This window comes from Vigna umbellata, chromosome 3 (genome assembly GCF_029865625.1).
Source record: "Vigna umbellata cultivar VRB3 chromosome 3, Vumbellata_1.0, whole genome shotgun sequence".
Taxonomy (NCBI): Eukaryota; Viridiplantae; Streptophyta; class Magnoliopsida; order Fabales; family Fabaceae; genus Vigna; species Vigna umbellata.
Window position 1 is genome coordinate 5614949 of NC_142167.1, and position 21739 is coordinate 5636687.

The 21739-nt window shown below is 34.6% G+C and overlaps 2 protein-coding genes, 1 non-coding gene and 1 pseudogene across 3 annotated transcripts; 2 read left to right on the forward strand and 2 right to left on the reverse strand.

Annotated features, from left to right (window-relative positions):
• Positions 1-1175: 1175 nt before the first annotated feature.
• Positions 1176-1970, reverse strand: LOC124822894 (pathogenesis-related protein 5 pseudogene; annotated as a pseudogene).
• Positions 1971-2873: 903 nt separating this feature from the next.
• Positions 2874-2955, reverse strand: TRNAS-GCU (transfer RNA serine (anticodon GCU)). Its single transcript has one exon. It is a non-coding gene; the product is annotated as a tRNA-Ser (tRNA).
• Positions 2956-3099: 144 nt separating this feature from the next.
• Positions 3100-5923, forward strand: LOC124822893 (uncharacterized). The gene is made up of 2 exons (XM_047294983.2): positions 3100-3863; positions 5383-5923. Exon 1 carries the CDS (start codon positions 3209-3211, stop codon positions 3860-3862), a length of 654 nt encoding a protein of 217 aa, XP_047150939.1. The 5' UTR covers positions 3100-3208; the 3' UTR covers position 3863; positions 5383-5923.
• Positions 5924-11481: 5558 nt separating this feature from the next.
• On the forward strand, positions 11482-12083 carry LOC124832431 (uncharacterized). The gene has a single exon (XM_047306632.2). It carries the CDS (start codon positions 11538-11540, stop codon positions 11781-11783), a length of 246 nt encoding a protein of 81 aa, XP_047162588.1. The 5' UTR covers positions 11482-11537; the 3' UTR covers positions 11784-12083.
• The last annotated feature ends 9656 nt before the right edge of the window (positions 12084-21739 follow it).

The window sequence follows — 21739 nt, forward strand, 5'->3', positions numbered from 1 at the left end:
AGACTGACAGAGTAGTTGAACCTGTCAGCCTCTTGAACGTCCGTCCTGGAGGGGGACGGACGTTTAATATATATAGACGTCCGTCCCCCTCCAGGACGGACGTTCAAGGGGCTGACTGGTTCAACTACTCTGTCAGCCTCTTGAACGTCCGTCCTGGAGGGGGACGGACGTCTATATATATTAAACGTCCGTCCCCCTCCAGGACGGACGTTCAAGAGGCTGACGGAGTAGTTGAACCTGTCAGCCCCTTGAACGTCCGGACGTTTAATATATATAGACGTCCGTCCCCCTCCAGGACGGACGTTCAAGGGGCTGACTGGTTCAACTACTCTGTCAGCCTCTTGAACGTCCGTCCTGGAGGGGGACGGACGTCTATATATATTAAACGTCCGTCCCCCTCCAGGACGGACGTTCAAGAGGCTGATAGAGTAGTTGAACCTGTCAACCCCTTGAACGTCCGTTAGAGGGGTCGGACGTCTACTGTATTATAGACGTCCGGCCCCGTCTAGGACGGACGTCTCCACACTCAATTATTTACATTTATGCCACCGGTCAATTATTTACGTTGGGGTTTTGGTGGACGGACGTCTATGAGGTGACGTTAAAGATCAATTTTGCACTAGTGACAACATTTTATAAATATTTGTAAACTGGTTGTATTTCATAAGAACATATTAATCACTGTAATAGATCAGTTAATTTTGTTATATTAAACGATGTGTGAAGATTATTATACAACTCTTTAATGCTATTATTAAATTCCCTTCTATATTTTGTTAAAGTTGATATGTCAATCTAAACAAGAAGATATAATTTATTTATTTTCTATCACTTTAATAAAATTTATTATAATATTTCCATTTATTTTTCTATCACGTTAATAAAATTTATGATAATATTTCTATTTATTTTTTTCATTCATTTTTATTCAATTCAAATAATTTCAATTTTCAGTCTCTTCGTACACTACCAAAAAGAAAGGCTTTATCGAAGGCCAAAAGTCCTCGAAAAATGCCATAAGCCGTCGGTATATGGTATTTACAGACGGCTTATCGACGACCAATGAGCCCTCGGTAAATCCCTTGTCGCTAACAATTACCGAGGGCCAAAAGCCTTCGGTAATTACCGAAGGGCAAAAGCCTTCGGTAATTTGCGAAGGGTGGGAGAGAAGGATTTCAAATTTGGGCAGAGGAGAGAGGGATTCCAAATTTCGGCAGAGGAGAGAGGGATTCCAAATTTTGGTAATTTGGGGAGAGAGCCCTCACTCCCATTCCCACGTTGTAACCGTCCACGAGACTCACGTCGTAGAAGTCCTTGTTACCGTTCCCGGAGCTTCCAATCGTGAACTCCACCAGCGTCATCGGCGGGACTCCTCCGCCGGTGCATTTAAGTCCCCCCGCACAGTCTCCGGTGGCGCATTTTCTGGCACCGGAGTCGTCAAAGGTGCATCCAGTCCGAGCCCACAAGCGGCCTGACCAGCCGGACGGAGCTGTGAGGTGGACCGACAAACCGGGCTGCAGGGCGAAACCGCCAGAACCGAGAATGCCAGCGCCGTTGCCGGAAAGCGTCCCCAGCCAAACTGTGTAACTACAATGATTCTCGAGAGAAAATACCGTGGCAGATGCTACCTGAAAATGTATAATCCAGACATTGATTAAGAAAAAAATTAGAAAATCGAAAATGCTTGGGTCTTGGGGTTTGGTGTTCTCGTTGGAGAGGAGAGGAAGATGACGTTTTGGAGGAGCAAAGATGAAGGGTTTCTGAGGAAGGGTTTTGGACGACGAAACTTGGGCTATTGGAAAATGAATTGCATAGAGGGAATAGCTTGATTTTGGCCAATATACTTCGAAAACATTACCGAGGACCCATAAGCCTTCGATATTTTATTTCACCACAGCATTACCGAGGGGTCGTAGGCCCTCGGTAAAATACCACCGGAAAAACCCACATTTCTTGTAGTGGTACTTCATGTCAAAACACAATATATAAAATGTCTAAAAACAAACTATTGAAATAAGTGTTTAATATAATTATAATTCACAATATCCATAAGAATATTTAAAATATGTTTATTATTAATTTTTCTCATTCAAAATATAATACTTAAATAATACTATTTCTACTTTGAAACATTATAAAAGTTTTGTGATAAAAGAATGAGGTTGAGAAGGAAACTCTCTTACTTCATAGTTTTCAATTCAAAGTTTATTATTGAATACACAAAAGTTGAAGGAAGTCAAGACTACAATATTTATATATGTTTTTCTCTTTCAACCCACCTAATTGTGATAGAAAGAACGAACTCTATAAATATATAAATAATTCTACAGTATTTATTCGAGAATAATTTTTAAACATATTTATAAAACAACTCTATCTATAAAACATTAATTTGAAAAAAAAAATACTTATCCTAACTTGGATTCTTTTGTTTTTCTTCCTGACTGGGATTTGTATTATTTAAAGGTGCAGTTTTAAATATGACTTTCGAAAGGAAAGTCTTCTCTTAATTGGCATTTATGTTGCAGCACCAATCAATTTTTAATTTAATTAATCAAATAAATTAATGAAAACATTTTATCGGTTGACTAATCCGTTTTTAAAATTTAACACTTCACAAATATCCATGAAAAAAATATTAAAATCTGAGTTATTTCAATTTTATTATATTTTTTAAAGTTTTCTTAGGATATGATTGTATTATAATTTTAATATATTTATATTCATCAAAACATTACGATATAAACCTAACACTATGCCAGTCTAAAGCAACATGATACATGCACTGAATAAAAAGGTCAAAACATGGACAAGTCTTCGCAGCCATTTTTTAACACATTTTGTTTTTAAAAAATAGAAAATGAAAAAATGATCGTCGCCTGAGAGATTCGAACTCTCGCGGGGAAACCCCATGTACTTAGCAGGCACACGCCTTAACCACTCGGCCAAAGCGACGTCGTTGGAATCTGGGTCCACTAAATTGTATTTATATATAATATTTTATGTGGTTGAAAGGTTGCACTAGGAAAGGTACCAAACGGAAGGAAACAAAAAAGGAAAAAGCGATAGAGAAACGAACCATCAGAGAGTCGGTGGGGGTCCCACCTTTTTCTCTCTCTAAATTCCTCACCCAACTCACCTCACACTCATTATTATTAGTGCTTCTCACCTCATTCCTCCGCCACCGCCACCACCACCCTCTCCTCCGATGGCGACGGCGGCGGAGCCAGAAGCGAAGACCTACTGGTGCCACGAATGCGATATGAGTGTGTCCCTCACGCTCCTTCCCTCGCCTCTCCTCTGTCCCCACTGCCACACCTCCTTCCTTGAACTGATGGACTCTCCCTTCTCCCAAAACGACGCCGAATCACCCCTCTTCGACGTCGTTTTCCAGGACGCGCTCTTACTCCTCTCCCCCAAGCCCCTCCCCGCCAAACCCCGCCCTCTTCCCTCCGTCAACGTCACACCCTCGCTCCTTTCCGCGCTCGACCCCAACGGCGTCGTTTTCTGCGCCGTTTGCAAAGACCAAATTGTCCTCGACGCCGAGGCCAAACAATTACCCTGCAAACACCTCTACCACGCCGATTGCATCACGCCGTGGCTCGACCTCCACGCGTCGTGCCCGTTGTGTAGGCTCCGCCTTGAGGAAGAGGCGGCACAGGAGGAGGAAGACGAAGGTGATGGCGTGGTGACGGAGATCCGGAGGGAGCTGATCGCGAGGCTCACGGAGTTTACGGAGGAGGATTTCTACGGGCTGAGGACCACACTCAGCCACATTGCCTCGCGCCACGCGCTCATCGAAGAGAACGAGAACCTCCTTCAAATTGGCGAACCTCGAGGTGCCCAAGCGCCTTTGCTATAAGGTGGTGCTCTGTTTTTTCTTTTCTTTTCTTTGTCTTAGATGCATCGCTTTTTTAGTGCTAAATTACACCAGAATTCTGCTCTGATCAACTAGCTTCACTGTAATAAACTCTAGAAATGACAAATTGAATGAAACTTACAAAAAAATTATATATATAAAATTTAATTTCTCTTGCTATTCTTCTCCAGTATAATTGCTTATGGAGAAAGTCTTCTACCAGATCCTCTATGTAAACATATATTGTGCTGATTATATTGTGATAATTGTGAGTTTGAAACTCCAATTTCGGTTGGAGTTGGAGATGACCATTGGAGAGAGTATAGAATTTTGGTTAGGTTAATGTGTGTGTGTTGTAATTGTTGAAGAGTGTTATTGATGACCAATCCTAATTGTGTTTTTCAACTGGGATCTTGAAATTTGAAGGTTGATATTGTTGAAGGAGAGAATACGTTATGATTACCGAGTTGATATTACATAATTCAAGATTGCTGAAACTTGAAATTTTTGGTGGCTTGTTTTTGCTTCAAAAGTGTTATGAATTTGATGTTTGTAGTTGACCTGAAGCTGGTTTTCCTCCCTCCAATTGAGTTGGGGAAGGGGAGTGTCAGCAGACTAAAGGCGATTCTATCTTTATGTGCTAGAATGGAATTTGATCTAAGCATTTTAATTAACAGCTTAATGAATAAATTGTTTCTGTAGATGAATAATGAAGTCTTATGTAAAAGATGATAAAATGAATTGAGCTATTTGATCATGTTTGGGGACATTGAATATGATCATGTTTGGATAATTTTTTCCGAAAGTATTGATAGGGAAAAATTAAAAATGAAAAAACATTATTATACGATAAAATTTATTTACGTATTAGTTAAAATAACCTTTCAGAGAAAGTTAAAATCATTTAACTTCTCCTTACTGTTGATTTTACCTTTCAGATTAGCTAATTTTACATTTTGGGATAAATAAACTTATTTCACTTTTGGTTATTTTCTTTTTTTCGTAAGTGTTCCTATAGGTGTCAAGTGAGAAATTTATCAAATAGGAGCCAAAATGAAAACCTATAAAAGCCAGGTGCAGCTTGGTTCATTTAATCTTCAAAGTTTCTTTTTCTTCTAATAGCACTCACGGAGAAATTTATTCAAATAAATTTTAGATTCGGTTAAATGTTATCTTAGAAGTTACAATTTAGTTTTATTTTTTGGTAAGCTATCTTGTAAAGGTTGAAATAAGAAAAGAACAGCTTACCAAGAAATCACAAATTATTTTCATAAACTCTCTCAAAACTTTAAAAAATGCTTAGATTAAATGGAAGCTTAAATAAGCTCAAAATAAGTATAGCATCTTTAACCATTTTCTGTTTGCTGCAGGATAGTCAATTAGTACTAATAATGCCTTATCGGATAATTAACTTGCTCTGATCTCTTTGTCACTCTGTTTTATTGATCTTATATCTTCTACTGAAAGGGACTCAATTGTTGCTTATAAACTAATGGTGCTGCTGTTACGGTAAATGATTGCAGGTATATAGTCTATTAAAATAATGTTGAAGTTGTATCACATGGATCGTCTTATCAAGTGTAAATCTGCACCGACGATTATGCTGCTTCTTTTCTTTCCCTCTTTTTTTGGGAATCTCCAACTAGCTAGTTGTAGTGTTATGGCCAAAAAATACAATAAATTGATGGAGTGCAAGAGCAACATGCGCTTCTCTTCCCGTCTTCCACTATCTATGTTGGTCCTAGGAACTGTCTTTCCTTAAGCCAAATTTCCCCTCCATTTTAGGTAATAAAATATCGTGTAAAATTTAGCTTTTTTTTTTGTATTATGTATGAATTGATCAAGTGGATGGATCCTTCCCCCTGAACATGTTTTCTGTTTTGGCCTCAGTAGATGATATTTTTGCTGCCAATATTTCTGTAGTTACGATAAGAGATTATTGAGGGATTGAATTATTTGAGTGTAGGCTGTGTACCATGAAAAAACTTTAAAATGCTTGTTGTGTGCAAGTTGTGTTCTGATCTATGATTGATGAACGAATGTAGCTGGTTAATTGTATCGTCACCACTTTGCTAAACATCAACCTCCTATATTCCAAATGATTATTGTGATTGAATTTGGTGCTTCCTAGAGCTGGTAAGTGTTTTATTTAAACATAAGCAGTGTGTATAAAAAATAAGCAGTTTTAAACGTTAAATTTTCCATCAGAAGAAAGACAGATGAATAAGATCCTTGCTCTCTAACCTCATTCGCGCTAAGAGGGTCTGAGAAGAATTTGCTCACTTCAAATTTTAATGGTATGAATCAAAATTGGATAATTAGTCTTTTACCATAGGATCATGCGGAGAATAAATCATCTAACTGAGAAAATATAAAACTACAATATAATATATATGGTTATATTTTAAAATAATTGGGTATGATGTTCGGTTATATTATGCTAACTATTACTTTTTTTTAGATTAGAAAATATGTGTAGTTCTAAGTTTCTTATTCTTGTAGTGACTACGCTGATTTTAGCGTTCAACTGCAAAAACTTATCTTGCTTCGTGTTAATCGCATTTTGTGACTCTAAAATTCAAATTGAATTTCTATCTTATAATAGTACTTCGTCTTTAAGTCTCAGGTCTTATGTTATGATCTTCTAAAGAACATTATCTAAGAAACTTAACTAAGAACCACATGAGGAAAAAACGATCTTTTGATTTAACTAAATTTAGTGAGTTTTCCTATCAATTAACTGTTTTGTAATTTTTTTTAACAGAGTCTTTAGGTAAAAGTTTCACTCCAACAAAATTAGATTTTATTTGTTAGGACTCAAACTAAAAACTCAAAATATATTAAAACTAATTTTTAAAAGGTTTAAACCCTCGTTTGGTCATCGTATTTGTGTGTCAATCTCAAGTGAGTCATTTTTTTTCGGTCTCAATCGGCTCCATAAACTTGTAAAAATGAGCTAATTAAGCCATCTTCGTTATGTTATCACTGACGTCGTCTGCCTGTGATGACATGGTGCACAAAAAATTAGCTCAATTATAAGGATTTAAATACGTGTATATTAATATTTAAAAAAAACCTTTTTTACGTGGTAGGGAATGAGGAAATGAGGAAATGAGGAAATGAGGGAATTAGGAATTTTTATTGTGGTTTTTTAACTGAAACATAAATACTTAAAGGGAATTAGGGATTTCATGAGTTAGGGATTTTCATTTGGTGAGTGAGTGTAAGAATTAGGGTCGGAAGAATTTTCGAAGACAAAGACAATCACCACAAACGTCACTCACGTTGCAATCCATTTGAAACTTTCTTCAATGTAAGCTTCCACGAATAGATACTCACAACCTGTAGCGAATGTCCACCGTTGGAAGAAATTATACCGGGGACGCAGAGGAGACCGGAGGAAGAAAGGGAGGGTTTGGTGAGGCGCACGTGGGGGTCGGCGTCGTTGTTGGTGACAACGTGGGCGCTGTCGAAGAGGTTGATGCTGTCTGGGTCGATCCTCCAACATCCACTTCCCCAATTACCCCAAGGTCATATGTACCCTTCAACAAAGTCCTCGCCGCCTCGACGCCTCGCCGTCTCGACGCTTCGACCTCGCCACCTCGTCCTCGCCGCATCGACCCCGCCGCCTCGACCTCACCGCCTCGACCTCACCTTGCCTTATCTTGGTTGCAGTGGTGGAAAATGTGCAATCCAAGCCAATCTAGGGTTGTTTTCATGAACGCAATCAGTTTCTATGGGAGAGCCTTTTGAATCGTTGTTGGCTCTGAAGCAAGAGAACTCCATGAGTGAATTCATCATTCAATTTGAAAGATTTGCTAGGGTTATTAAGGGATTGGAAACAAACAAATTTCTTCTTTCTTTTTCCTTGTCATTTTCCTTTTATTTTCTTAATGATTCTATCATTGCTGGTACTATAAAATGGGTATAGTTTGATTTCCTGTGTAATTGGGCAGAGCAGTGTGATCTTCTTGCTGCCCGATGTATCGCAGGAAAGGTGAGTGTGAGAGAGATAAGAACTTCAACCCATCAAATTGTAATAAGAAGCTGATTAGTGCAAGGTTTTTCGCCAAAGGGATATGAGGCAGCGTTTGAACAGTTGTACAAGACTTAATAACAAATTAAATAGTAAAAACTTAACATAGAGGACTTAATTGGCTCATTTTTACAAGTTTATGGACCCGATTGAGACCGAAAAAAAAACGAGGACCCACTTGAGATTGACACACAAATACGAGAACCAAACGAGGGTTTAAACTTTTTTAAAATCTAAAATTTAAAATTTATACAAAATGACCTTAGCCCACACTAGAGAATAAGAATGTTTGGACAATTTTTTTTCTTAAAGCAATAAAAAATATAATTTAAAAAAGATAAAACGAGTTTCTTCAAAAATTAAAATTAATTTATTTAGAAGTTAAAACTAGTTTACATGTAGAAATCATTTCTATGAATTAACTTTAATTTATAAAGAATTTTTTTTTTAATTTCTGAGCGAGATGTACAAGAGGAATCATTAAGAGGTTACCTAGGAAAGGGTCATGTTGGCATTCACTCATTGATGGATTCCTGGTCTTAATAATTCATAGATAAACTTTTGATGAATTGCATTTTGTGAAGTACCTATGTCCCACATCGATCATACTCCTAAGAAACGTTAGCAGTCACCCAAAACAGTTAATTAGATATCACTTTAAAGGGTTGCCAACTTTATGATCGTAAGACAGACACGTACGTACAGGTTTTGTTTTTGTTGTTTGAATTGAAACGCAAGCAGATGGCACCCGTGTGGTGCAAGTCAAGTTATTAACATTTCCTCATTTACCATTTCACGCTATCACAACTATTTTCAACAAAAAAAACAACTTTCTTCTACCATTAAATTTTTTCAGGCTCAACAATAAATTTACCTATAATTCATATTGGAATTTTTTTTTCTGGAAAAGATTCGGGAAATTGATATATCAATGAGCTTTCCATATAAAAGATTTTACATCACATCAAATAAAAAAAAATCTTAAAAAGTTAATATTTATTGATGTTTTTATATATATTGTTTAACTTTTTCATTTATATTTAATGTAGAACTTTCGATTCATATAAATTTCTAATGATTTGCTTCATAAGTGAGAGTTGTCTTTCATAATTTCTACCATTGGATATATTTATCCTATCTTTTTATTTTAACATACTTCCACTAACTCTACGTGTGATCGAATTTACTATATAGTTATCTCCGTTTGAACGGGATTAAGATAAAAGATAAGCTATGCATTTTTTACTGAAATAAACAGAAGAGATCGAAAAGTACGAGTTACGTACATAAGAGATCTCACACTATTTTTAACAAAATTTTAATACTTAATGTTTGAGTTTTATTTTATATATTACTCAATTTTTTCATTTTTCTTCAATATAAAATTTCTAATTCATTTAAATTTCCAACAACTCATAGACAAAAAATTTATATATATATATATATATATATATATATATATATATATATATATATATATATATAAATTTCAATTATTACATATTTGTATAGTGAAACTGGGCAAAAGAGAGTGGTTGTAAGATGTATAAAATAAACGTAGAAATAATTTATTTTTTAAAACTGTCTTTGTGATTATAACAAAAGGTGGGTAAGAGAAAATTTACAAATTCTTTTCCAAAAGAAAGTGTCATCGTATTAATTGGTCATTAATGATATTTACCATTTCTGATTAGTTTGTCTGACAACCGGTCGGTTGTCAGAAATAGTACATTAAGCCCCTCAAGTCCTGAGCAGCTGTTTGCAGGTGCGAAGGGATTTAAATACGCCAGACGAATTTAAAGTGGCGGGAAAGAGTGATTACCCTTTTGAATCACCGGGCGGTGTGCTGTTGTGGTTTGAGACCGAATGGCCGAATACTTATGACCGCTCGGTTAAGGACCAAGAGCTCTTGGAGAGCGTTCCCTGGGTTTTGTGGACGAGGGTGAGAGTTCACGAACACTCTTCACCGCTCGGTTTAGGACCAGGAGCTCTCGGAGAGCATTCCCTGGGTTTTGTAGACGAGAGTGAGAGTTCACGAACACTCTTCACCGCTCGGTTTAGGAGTAGGAGCTCTCGGAGAGCGTTCCCTAGGTTTTATGGATGAGGGTAAGAGTTCACGAACACTCTTCACGGCTCGGTTTAGGACCAGGAGCTCTCGGAGAGCGTTCCCTAGGTTTTGTGCCATCGCCCCGCAACCTGTGATTGGATGGAAATTGTCTGGCTTTATTCATACCAAAAGTGTAGACACGTAAGTCTTGTCAAGGTTGAACGTAGGACTGAACCTTCTTGTACAGGATATTTTTACTCACAAAAATATGAGTTAAACAAATATATTATAATTATAAATTATAATCAAAAGTGGAACCTGTCAAGGTTGAATGTAGGACTAAACCTTCCAGTGCAGAATATTTTTACTCACAAAAATATCAGTTAAACAAATATATTATAATTTATAAATGATAATGAAAAGCGGAACCTGCCAAGGTTGAAAGTACGTAGGACTAAAAGTTCTCAAAACAAAAAACATGCCTTTAGAAATTATTACGGAATATTTTACTCTGGTTGCAAAACCTGGTATTGATTCGAAGTAGCGATGTTGAGACCGAGCACACGTCTGGTTCCTCGTGGAATCATGGGGATGCCGCTCGGCCACACTGTGGGCGCCAAAATGTTTCGGTTGAATTGGTCCGAGGGTCGGTCGTTCTTCCTTTCTCTGCTCTCTTTTGATTTTCAGTCCTCTCCGAGAATGCAATCCACTTTGATGAGTTGTTGACCTACAGAAAACACTCCGACGCTCAAGTCAGATATGTTTCATAAAAATTTTTATATTTTATTAGGATAAAAAATGATGTCTATACCTGCTAATTGTCCATTAATACTATATTCTTTTGCAATATGACCGGTCAATCACTCATAAATAGCGTATATTTGCATTTAATATAGCTATTAAATGTATTAATTGATCATTAATGATATTTACCTTTCTTGATTAATTTGTCTGACAGCCAGTCAGTTGCCAGTTATAGTACAGAAAGTAAAGAGAAAAGCGTACAAAAATACATCTAAAAAAAGAATATTTATACATTTGATTTTTACCGTAGGTAAAAAATTGTTAGGTTAATAATTATTACGGTATTGCTCTTGAGATTTAAGCATGGTTGAATGAAATAGGAAAAAGAGTAAAATCTTGTGTGTTGTCAGCGATGGCTAAAAGTATGGTGAGGAGAAATTTCGTTGGCTTGTAAGACAAACCAATAAAAGAATTATTAACTCATAAGAATAGGACCATATCGGATAGAACCGGTGAATCAGCAGCTCCGATACCAAATTGACCAAATTTATATATTTCTTACAAAACGTGCTCAACTTATCATATTCCCAATGGGTCAACATGCAATGCTCCTCTGAAATATGAATACTTTATTGCCATTACACTCTCAACACGTATTCGTACACGTAAATTTCTAGATGACGACGAAAGTTCCACCTCATGAAACACTGGGTCAAAATTGCATGGTGTATTCCATACTTTACTTTTTCCAAATGAATGTCTTCAACAACTATAAAAGGAACCACGCATGCCACTTTCTCTCCACAATTCATTCATCAACAATCGCTTACATTACAAAAGAACTTCAAAAGATGGAGAGCAGCTTAGCAGACATGCTCATGAAGGTTGGTGTCTTCATTCTTGTTCAAGCTTTGGTGTACCTTATTCTTTCCAATTCATCGAACATCTTCTCCAAGAACATCAAGAGATCCCACAGCTTCAGGCCTGCTCGATCTGTCAGCATTCGTCGCATGCTGGCTTTGATCTCTGATTTTCCACCAGAAGGGGAGCCTTCTCCTTCTCCAAAGGCTCCTCAATCACCCTCTCTTCAGAGTTAAGTCATCGTCATTTGTAAGGTTTTAAGATTACAACTTGCACAAGGTTCAGACAATTTAGGTTGTAGGGTGGCCTGATTAAGGTTCAGAAACCCCAGAATCATGATTTTTGTGATTGTGATTTTAAAACCTTAAACCAGACCGAGTTGTCTGTAAATTATTTGTATTTCTTAATGTGTAAAGGCCATGGTATATTGATGAAATGGTCAAAGGGTCTAAAATTATTGGTTGTATAGGTATTGAATTCTTTTGTTCATTCATTTTTTTTTATGATGAATTTTTACTATATTTGTGAGTGGATAATGTTGATATTCATTTACTTTTATCTCTTGTTTCCATTGCAAGCTCTAAATTAATAGAAACTTCTTAACGTATTACAAGTGATTTAGACTTTTTTTAAACACTAATGTTCTGACATTATTGAAACCACTGTCTTCGGATAATTGTATATATCGTAATTTTGTTCTTAATCCATTTGAGTATATTGCAATAAATATATTTATAAACTATGTGAAACATATTGTATAGTCAAACACTTGTACATTTAAATTGAGGAGTGAGGAGCGAGTTTAGATAAGAACCACATTTGTCGTATATGCATGCTTGTTAGAATACCCAATTGCAAGTAGAAAAGATGTCACTTATTTTTATTCATAACAGAAGCATTTGGCAGTGTTGGGTTGGATTAATTAATTTTTGTTTTTGGAGTTACTTCTTGTACCTCTAGTTAAGAGAATCTAAACCTAATATCATTAATTTGTTTGTTGTCATAATAGTGTAAACACGTCATACTTTTTACGATGAAAAACAAAATTAACAAAAGAGAAATGTGGCAACATTTTTGTAGATAAGTGTAATATTTTTTTTATGTTGAAAACTTTGGAGTAGAAGGTACAATCAATATTTACATTAAACTCGTATATAAATATCAAAATTTACATTGGATTTAAAAAACATTTGAAGTGAATCTGTCACTAGTAAAAAATGTTGATTCTGTCACGCCATATACGCTTCGGTCATGCGAAAATCGAAGCGTAACATAATATATACTTCGGTCACAACTAAACTCGTGGTGGAACTAAGTTATTGCTTCAGTTAACATGAGAATCAGTGCCTATAACACTGCTCAGTACCTCTCCTGCTACTCTGCTAAACCTGTGCTGCTACTCTGCTACGCCTTTGCTACTTAGTCTGATCTCAGTCTGAAAAGTCAAGCTCCCTATTGCTTCGGTTTGTTGGGAAACCGGTGCCTAAACCACTCCTTATTACTTTGGTTTGTTGGGAAACCGATGCCTAAACCACCCCCTACACCTTCATCTCGCACGACCGTTCCTCTTCCATTTCATTTTTCTTTCTTCCTAAAGCTGCAAGCAGAACATAACAACCACCAGATCTGGGTTTGCGCTCCCGATCTCTATGCTTCTCCTACGAACCTGGAAGTATCTCGCCGGAGGATCTCGCCAGAGGATCTTCAGCCCACGGTGAAGATCTGCGTCGACGGACTACATTCTTCGTTGGTGGCGGTGAAGCGATCGGCGACGGCGAAGCTGAGGCTGTTGGCGAAGAACAGAGCGGACGCAGGAGCAGCGGTGCCCTGATTGGCGAGTCTGGTGCGGTGCCCGGTCTGGTTCCATTGCTACGGTGCAGTGATCCGTGGACGCAGGAGCACGCGGTCACGGCGTTGTCGCCAGAGGATCTTCAGCCCACGGTGAAGATCTGCGTCGACGGACTGCGGCAGAACAACCATATCTGCGTCCACGGCAGTGAAGTTGCTGGTGGAGCAAGTGGCGGAGGAAGGGAGCGGAATGGTGGACAAGGCAAGCGGTGGTGGTGCGTCAATGGTGGCGGCGGTGATAGTGGTGGTGGTCAGATTAGGGTTTTTCTGATGTTGACTGTAGCTGCTTTGGGTTTTGCATTTGGTTTCAGTAGAGTTTTGCATCAGTAGAGTTTTGCATTTTGTTGAATTGAATCTGATAATGATCTTTTGAATCTGAGATTTTGTTTTGATTTGTTTTACTTGCTTTCTTTGTACGTTTGTTTGGTCTGGTTTTGAATATGAGCATGATCAACTTCATTGGAGGTGCTGTTAACTGGCTAAAGAAGAAGGAAAAAAAATAAAAAAAAGACCCTACTGCCTCGGTTCAGCCTCCAACCGAGGCAGTAGAGGGAGAGGAACAATTTCGGTTCTAATAACCGAGGTCGAATCGTATCATTTTTTGTCTCGTTTCAAAATCGAGGCATAAAGTCTACCACTTTTTACCTCGCCTGAATATGCCTCGGTTCAGGAACCGGTGCTTATCAGCGAAAATAACCGGTGCCATTTCCTTTAATGTACTAGTGTGTTATCATTCCCGCTTATAGTTGTTATCTTCCTTTTCACTATATTCTTCAATGACAAGTTTTTGTGTTTGTATATGTTGAAAGTCGCACATCGACTAGAGATAAAATTAATTTAAAGTATATAAGTGGTGGATGTAAACCTTACTTTACAAGCTAATTTTAAGAGGTTGAGTTAGACTTAAAGTTCACTTTTTACCATGGTATCAAAGCAAAGTTAGAACTTATCATAACGATATTTATTGTTTATTGGACAAATTATTCTACCCGTTATATATCGTACTATTGTTTTGTGAGGTTAAAGAATCTAACACTAGTTATTTTTAAAGAATTTTTTTTTAAATTACATTAAAGTTAAAAAGTTAATTCTTAAAATAATATTAAAGTCTAACAAGTTAAACTTAATGGATGTATAAATTATTTTTTATTTATTTTTGTTTTTCCCATATAATCTTTTTAGGAAAATTTTTCTAAGTGTACAATGGACTAACCCTTCCTCTCATTTCACCTAAAAGTTCTCTCGATAACCACCTTATCCAAAGTTTGAAAGCTGCGATGATTTTTATTTGAAAAGTTAAGATTGATGCGTACAAAACATGAAAAGAGATGTTTCATTCTGAACTAATTTGAAAACATTAAGATATTCCACTTAGAGCCACACTTTACAGAGACGCCAACGTCTTTATTCTATTCTAAAGTGTGCAAATTATTTCTTTCAAGTAATAATAAACTAAATTAATTCAGAAACTATCAGCATAGGTTATTTAGTCATGGAAACTACAAAATGTTCATTATAATATTTAATTTGTACCTACAAATCTATAAAAAAAAATAGTACCTAAAATTGCAACAAACCAACCATGATCATTAATGTTTAGTAATTTTAAGAATTAAAATGCGACCTATCAATTAGTTTAGGAGAAATCTAAAATGGTTTTTATCGTTTGGAAAAATAAATTGCTTGGTATACATAATTTGGGGACTACTTTGGTGTTATTTTGTATCTTACAAGCAAGAGACTAAATTATTATTTTTGTCTAAATAAGCCTGTTTTGTGTTCTTATGTATTTTTACTAAAATAAAATGAAATACAATAAAATAATTGCATTCTCGGGCTAATTAATTATTCCAAAAAAGTATTTCATCTGAAAAACCAATTTCATGTGAAAAAGGAAACATGAACTTATTCCATAACTTTTTTAAACATAATTGACCTGAAAAATAATGTTTAAATGTTACAGTTATTGTCAAAGGCAATGCTAGTTCGTTAGAAGAAGAAAAAGTTAAAAAATGATACATTTAGCGACGTGGCTCAAACATATAAGGTAACAAGAGTAACCCATTATGTATAAAATCCTTGTCAAGATTGGTTAGTAACTGTTATTTACAGGAAATTTGTATAGAGGAGATCACGGTAGGCATAAGTGTCACGACTAAAATATTAATTTACCTAGAATGAGGTTTAATAAAATCCACAAGAACCTTTTGATAAAAAAATGTGAGAAAAATAGTAATCTACTATATTTTACAATTATTTGTACGTAATTATATATTTGTTTTAAGTAATTTAGAAAATAATTTAGACATGTGATTTGTCTTACCAACGATGCACTTATTAATGAAATGACAAATGATATAATGTCTTGAGCACGCTATTCTGCTTAACGCTTATCAACGTTGAAAACATTTAATATATGTATGAAAAAGTACTTCAATGCTTGTATACTTTATTTCTTGATATCCATGTAGATCAATAAAGTAAAAAGATATAATCAGAATCACGAAACCCAAGAAAAAGACATTGTGAGGAAAGAAGAATATTATAGGAATATTTACCTGAATCCATCTCTCATATCACATCGTATAAGTTTAAGTTTCACTTAAGGTTATGAGAAAAAGTTATGAACCCTACAAAGTAGACCAAAGTCAAATTTCACATCTGAGGGCTACCAACTCTTCAAAAGTCAACTTATCTATCTAACAGTCATCTTTTAAGAGAAGCTATATAAATAAAAGAAAGCTTGAAGAGAAGATGTTGTTGATGAAAAACACAAGAATGATAGCATAAGAAGAATAACAACATGAAAATAGAAAAAAGCTTAAAGTGTTCTTATATCGTTTGACACTAAATATCATTTGAGAGAAAAATCTTTGTAAAGAGAGAAAAAATTTCAAGTGTTATTATACACCCACTATGTTTTTTCTTGAGATCTCCATGATTTTATAGGAACTTCTCGATGTGCTAACTTTTCACAAATCTTACCTAGAGAAGAAAATTCGTTATGAAATTCAAAAAACATAGCTTGAATGTTTTCTCCATGCTAAATAAGTCATCTAGTAAAAAGACTAAATTTGTTTCTTTTGACTTCTTTAGACCCTTTATACATAACAATGAGGGTGTTCCATATTTTCTTAATGAACTTGAATGCATTGACTTTAGCATCTTCTTTAGAAATAGCACACACGATACCATTTTTAACTTGCATTCACTTTATAATGATGCTTTTGTTCTTCAACAGGGCCTTGATCAACTCAAAAGGTATCTGGAAACTCAAAATCCATGGAAAAATAAGAAATATAAAATTGATTAAGACTTGAAATAAAGTTAAAACATGCTGCATTTACAATGATTTCAAAGGATAAGTAAGAGGATTCAATACTTGAAAATCTTTTCAAGACAAGGACCATAACAAGAGAAGAATTATCTTAAGATTCATAAATATATATCTCATGAAATGATTTCATATATTTTACAAGAGTGATTTGCAACATACACTTAAGCTCTTTATATAGAGAATGACACAATCTAGAATATAGACTAACCAGAAACCCAAATGTAAGCATAAGACTACTTAAGCTAACACTAAAATCACTAACATCTAAAATAGTCTCTAATATTAATAAAACAAAATTATAATTGATTTGTGAATTAGAGTCTAAATTGGTCTTTAACATTAATTTCAACTACTTATTATTATTGATTCTAAATATCTTTATTATCAATAAAAAATTTATAATTGATTTGTGAATTAAGTCTAAATTGGTCTCTAACATTAATTAGTTACTATCATTGAATCTAAATTCACTAGTGCAGAAAATGCTTTAGACGTTTGTTATTTTGGGCTTTTTACGTTTGATCCTGACCTGACGTCTATTCGGCTGACGTTGATGGGACATCGAACTCTAGTCAGACGTCTATATAGACGTCTGACTTGTACAGATCGGCTTGTACATATCAGACGTCTATATAGACGTCTGACCTGTACAGATCGAACGTCTATATAAACATCTGGCCTGAACAGATCAAACGTCTAAAACGTCATTGTATTTGATTGAATCTTTCTCCGCTTGAGGCCTTTCGGGTTGCTCCTGGCTCATGGTGATTCGAGTTTACAACTTTATATTTTAGTTGAAGAGAATGGATTGTGCAATTTTTCTTTGTATTGGATGGTTTTAAAAACGTAGTGGAGGGAATTGGAGGAGTGCAAAACGCAAGAAATTGCCGCCTAAGAACGTCGTCCAAGGACACGAGCAAAACTGCACCCAAACCCAACGAAAACGCATTTTAATCGGTTCAAATGAAAGATATTCATCAAAGAGTAATGTAATCGGAGTAAAATTAATTTAAAATGGTGCAAAAGTGAGAAAACGGACCTGAAAAACGTAGCCCGTGGAGAGAAAACGCAAGGAAGATAATGAACAATGAGTGCGCGTAACGGCTGCCTCGCGTTCGTGGTGTTTTAATGCAGACATTTAGAAGTCGGTTCCCCCATAATAGACGTCTAAATGACTTTAGAAGTCAGAGTGGCGGGATCAGACGTCTAAATGGAATCCAAAAGTGACCTTTTAAACTTTTGGCCTGAGTATTTAGAAGTCGGTTCCCCCCACAACAAACGTCTAAATGGCTTTAGAAGTCGGTTCCCCCCACAACAAACGTCTAAATGGCTTTAGAAGTCGGTTTCCCCCATAACATACGTCTAAAAAGAATAAAAAATTAATTTTTTTTTAACTTTTCCGTTAAGTTTTGGCGTCCATTCGGGGGAGCCGACGTATATGAGTATTTAGAAGTTGGGTCCCCCGTAGCCGACGTCTAAATAGTTGTTTTATTTACGAAAAATGTCACCGGTCATTTTTTACGTTGGACATTCGAGGGTTGAACGTATAAAGAATACATTAAAAGTCTTTTCTCCACTAGTGATTAAAGATTTATTTAGAATTAATAATAATAAGTAGCTACAATTTTGGTAGTTAATGTTAAATACTAATATAGAATCTAATTTAAAAACCAATTATAATCTTTTATTAATATTAGACACTATTTTAAATATCAATAATTTTTAAATTATTAAAAGTATATATAACTTAGTCAATGACTAATATTTTTTGTCTCAAAATTTGGTTGTTATTTAATTTTTTTTCGTAGCATAAAAGTTAACTGAACTAATTCATTTTAACACTTAGTTAACTCTTAATTAGTCTATGCACATAAGTGATTCCTTGAAATTAAGGAAAAACAAATTGTTGTTCCTAAAGTTAAGAGAAAATTCATTATTATACTTTCAAGAGAGACATAAGACATATGAAACAAGGAAAACTCCTACAAAGTAGTTACAATTATGATTACGGTTTTGAAAGTAATGTGTTGGTTAGAAACTATGTGTTTTCTTAAAAAAAACATGAATCATCCATATATATTTTTTGTAACTCTTGGTGTGTAAAATATTCCAAAAGAATTAAGAAATATTATATGATCTAATAGTCTGACAAAATTGAGAGGTTTTTAATTATTTTTTTTCTTTACTTCTTTTAGCGTGCCTCTTGTGAACACACTTAGAATCTTATATTGATTTCTTCTTCTTTATATTTTATTCTCATGCTTCTATATATTTATTCTGTTGAGACCCTGATAGTTTAATCTCTACCTAGACAATCTAATCCTAGTAATATTTATTCCGTGATTTATTTAAAATTATTTTATAATTAATAACAATAATCATAAATATTAACATGAACTAAAATAACACGTATTAAAATATTATTGTTTAATTATTATTATCCAATAAATTATTATTGATTCGTTGAAGAGTGAAAATGGTGATGCATTGTACTTATTAACCGTGACTGACAAAAGCTTGAATTAAGACTCACGTGCATGGGAAGAAGGACCACCACTATCACACAAAGAAAGGAAGCCTTCTGCGACCATTGGAACACAACACTCTCGTGTTCTTCGCTCATCTTCACTTCTGTCAGAGAAAGATTCCCTTTCTTTTCTTTTCTTTTCTTGGCTAACTTGTTATTCAACAATCATTACTCAATTGTAATTTATAATTTATATATAAGACATGTTTAACTCTCGATTCAATGTTAATCAAGATATTCACCTTCGTGTTACTTAGAATACCAAAATTATTTTATAAAATCCTTACTTCATTTAGCAAAATGTAATTCAAAATATATTAAACTTTGAAAGAATTAAATATATTAAGTTTTAATCAAACAGTTTGATATAAAAAAAAGTTATTGAAGGAAAATTTGTTGAGTGTGAATCAATTATCTTATACTGTAGGGTGAGTTAATTAAATCATAATCGAATTGTCACTTGAAATATTACATTTTTTAAGTAAAAAAGTTATGTTTTGATTATTAAGTAGTATAATTTTATACACTTTTGATACACTTAATTTTAGCTATATTTTGAGGTATAATTGAATTTAAATACATTATTTCAAGATATTTGACCAATTGGGATAACTTGAGCCTTAAATGAAAATATGTACTAAAATCAACTTTTTAAGTTTTATTAGACGATAGTTGTTCTTGGTAGACAAAAATGTACTAGATGTTTTAGCTAGAAAAGTCTAATAAAATAGTCTATATGTTGAAATTCACTAGACAACTTAATAAATGATCTATGAGTTGAGTTTTTATTATGTTACATAATTGCATAAATGTTTCTTGAGTTCTAATGTGTGTTATGTGTAGCTAATAAGTGAAAGCAAGTTCATAAATCACTTATAAATAATACGAGGGTGAATTGTCTAATGTCATGTAAATAATGTAAGGATAACTAAATTAGAGATTTTTCAATAAGAGAAGCTAAGATCATAAGCTTGAAAAAGAAATGAAGTTCTTGTAGAGATAGAGAAGAGAAGATGATAAAGGACAAGTCACTTAGGCATATTGAAGTCATCTTGTCTTGTTGAAGTCATCTAGTCAATACATTGTTAGATTCGTCTCATGTGCTTCGCTAGACTTGTCTACTCATTATTTCACCAAACTCGTCTAGTATGAATCGTCTAATGAAATCATTTGATGGACTCATCTAATGTACTTGTATAATTGTCTAGTATACTCATCTAATGCACTATCTAATATATTTGTCTACTTAAACTTGATGATTTTCTTCTGACATATATCGTCTCGAGAACCTCATCTATACATACCGTCTTACAAGTTGGATAGAGATGGCATAATGAGCTTGGGCCTAGCTACTCACCAAAATTTGGCAGGCCGAGTTGGAGTTTCCAACTTACTAACTTGCTTTGGCCCATCTCACCAACTTAAATTTTTTCTAATAAAGATTAAAATAAAGAATAATTTAAAATATTAATCTTTTTGTAGTATATGACTTGAAGGATAAAAATATATAACAATATTATAACTTAAATCATTAAGACTTACATATTAGTTTCAAATTATTAATTATAATGGAGTAACACACAACAAAATAGGTTGAGCTATTTCAATTTTCCATTCAAAGCTTTTGGTGATCATTGGATCATTTGTTGAGTTTGAATTTTTGCACATGAAATTTGTTGTGGTTTTATTTTAGAATAGGTTGATTGGTGTATTCCCACTAACTCATTTTTTTTTGTTTGAAATGAGCATGTGACATGCCTTCTACGCTCTATACCCACTTGATTGAATGATTTTTCCCTCTTCCTTAGGAGAGATTCAAGGGACATTCTTACACAAGATAACATTTAGATATAATGTTGTATTTTATAAATTTAAAATTGATCTTTAATCCCTTAAATCTCTACACAAAATATACACAATATCTGACAATGTGAAGCTAACTTTTTTATGCATTTTGTAATTGAAGTGGTTGATGTGGATTGATTAAGCAAAGCCCAAGCTTTGTGTTTCTAAGCAGCATAATTGGTCATCCATAATTGTTATAAAAGGTGAGCCTCATCATTGCTTCTCTCATTGATCGATCACCTCATGCACCTATCTATTCACCTTATCACTCTCAAGTGGTCTTCCACATGGAAGACTAAATCTTCTTAGGTTGATCCTATTGTAATTTCATAGTTGATTTTGAGGTTAAGTGTGATAAACGTGTTATTCTTTTATTTTATTTAAACATATTATATTTTCCTCAATTCCTTTCTAGTTTTGAGTTATGTTCATAAGACTACTTTGGAATGTTTGGTTATAATTCAATTTTTAGTTAGAATTCTTCATGGTTTCTGGTTAATCTTTTATTTAAGTGAATGAGCACCACTTCACGTGTATATTGGAACACACAAAGTATAAATAACACACTTCATTCATATATGTTACTAGGATTCCACTCGTAGATGTTGGAACAAATGAAAAACTAAGATGAATTA

Coding starts and splice junctions, on each gene's coding strand:
- LOC124832431 (XM_047306632.2), top strand. CDS start 11,538: ATGGAGAGCAGCTTAGCAGACATGCTCATGAAGGTTGGTGTCTTCATT.
- LOC124822893 (XM_047294983.2), top strand. CDS start 3,209: ATGGCGACGGCGGCGGAGCCAGAAGCGAAGACCTACTGGTGCCACGAA.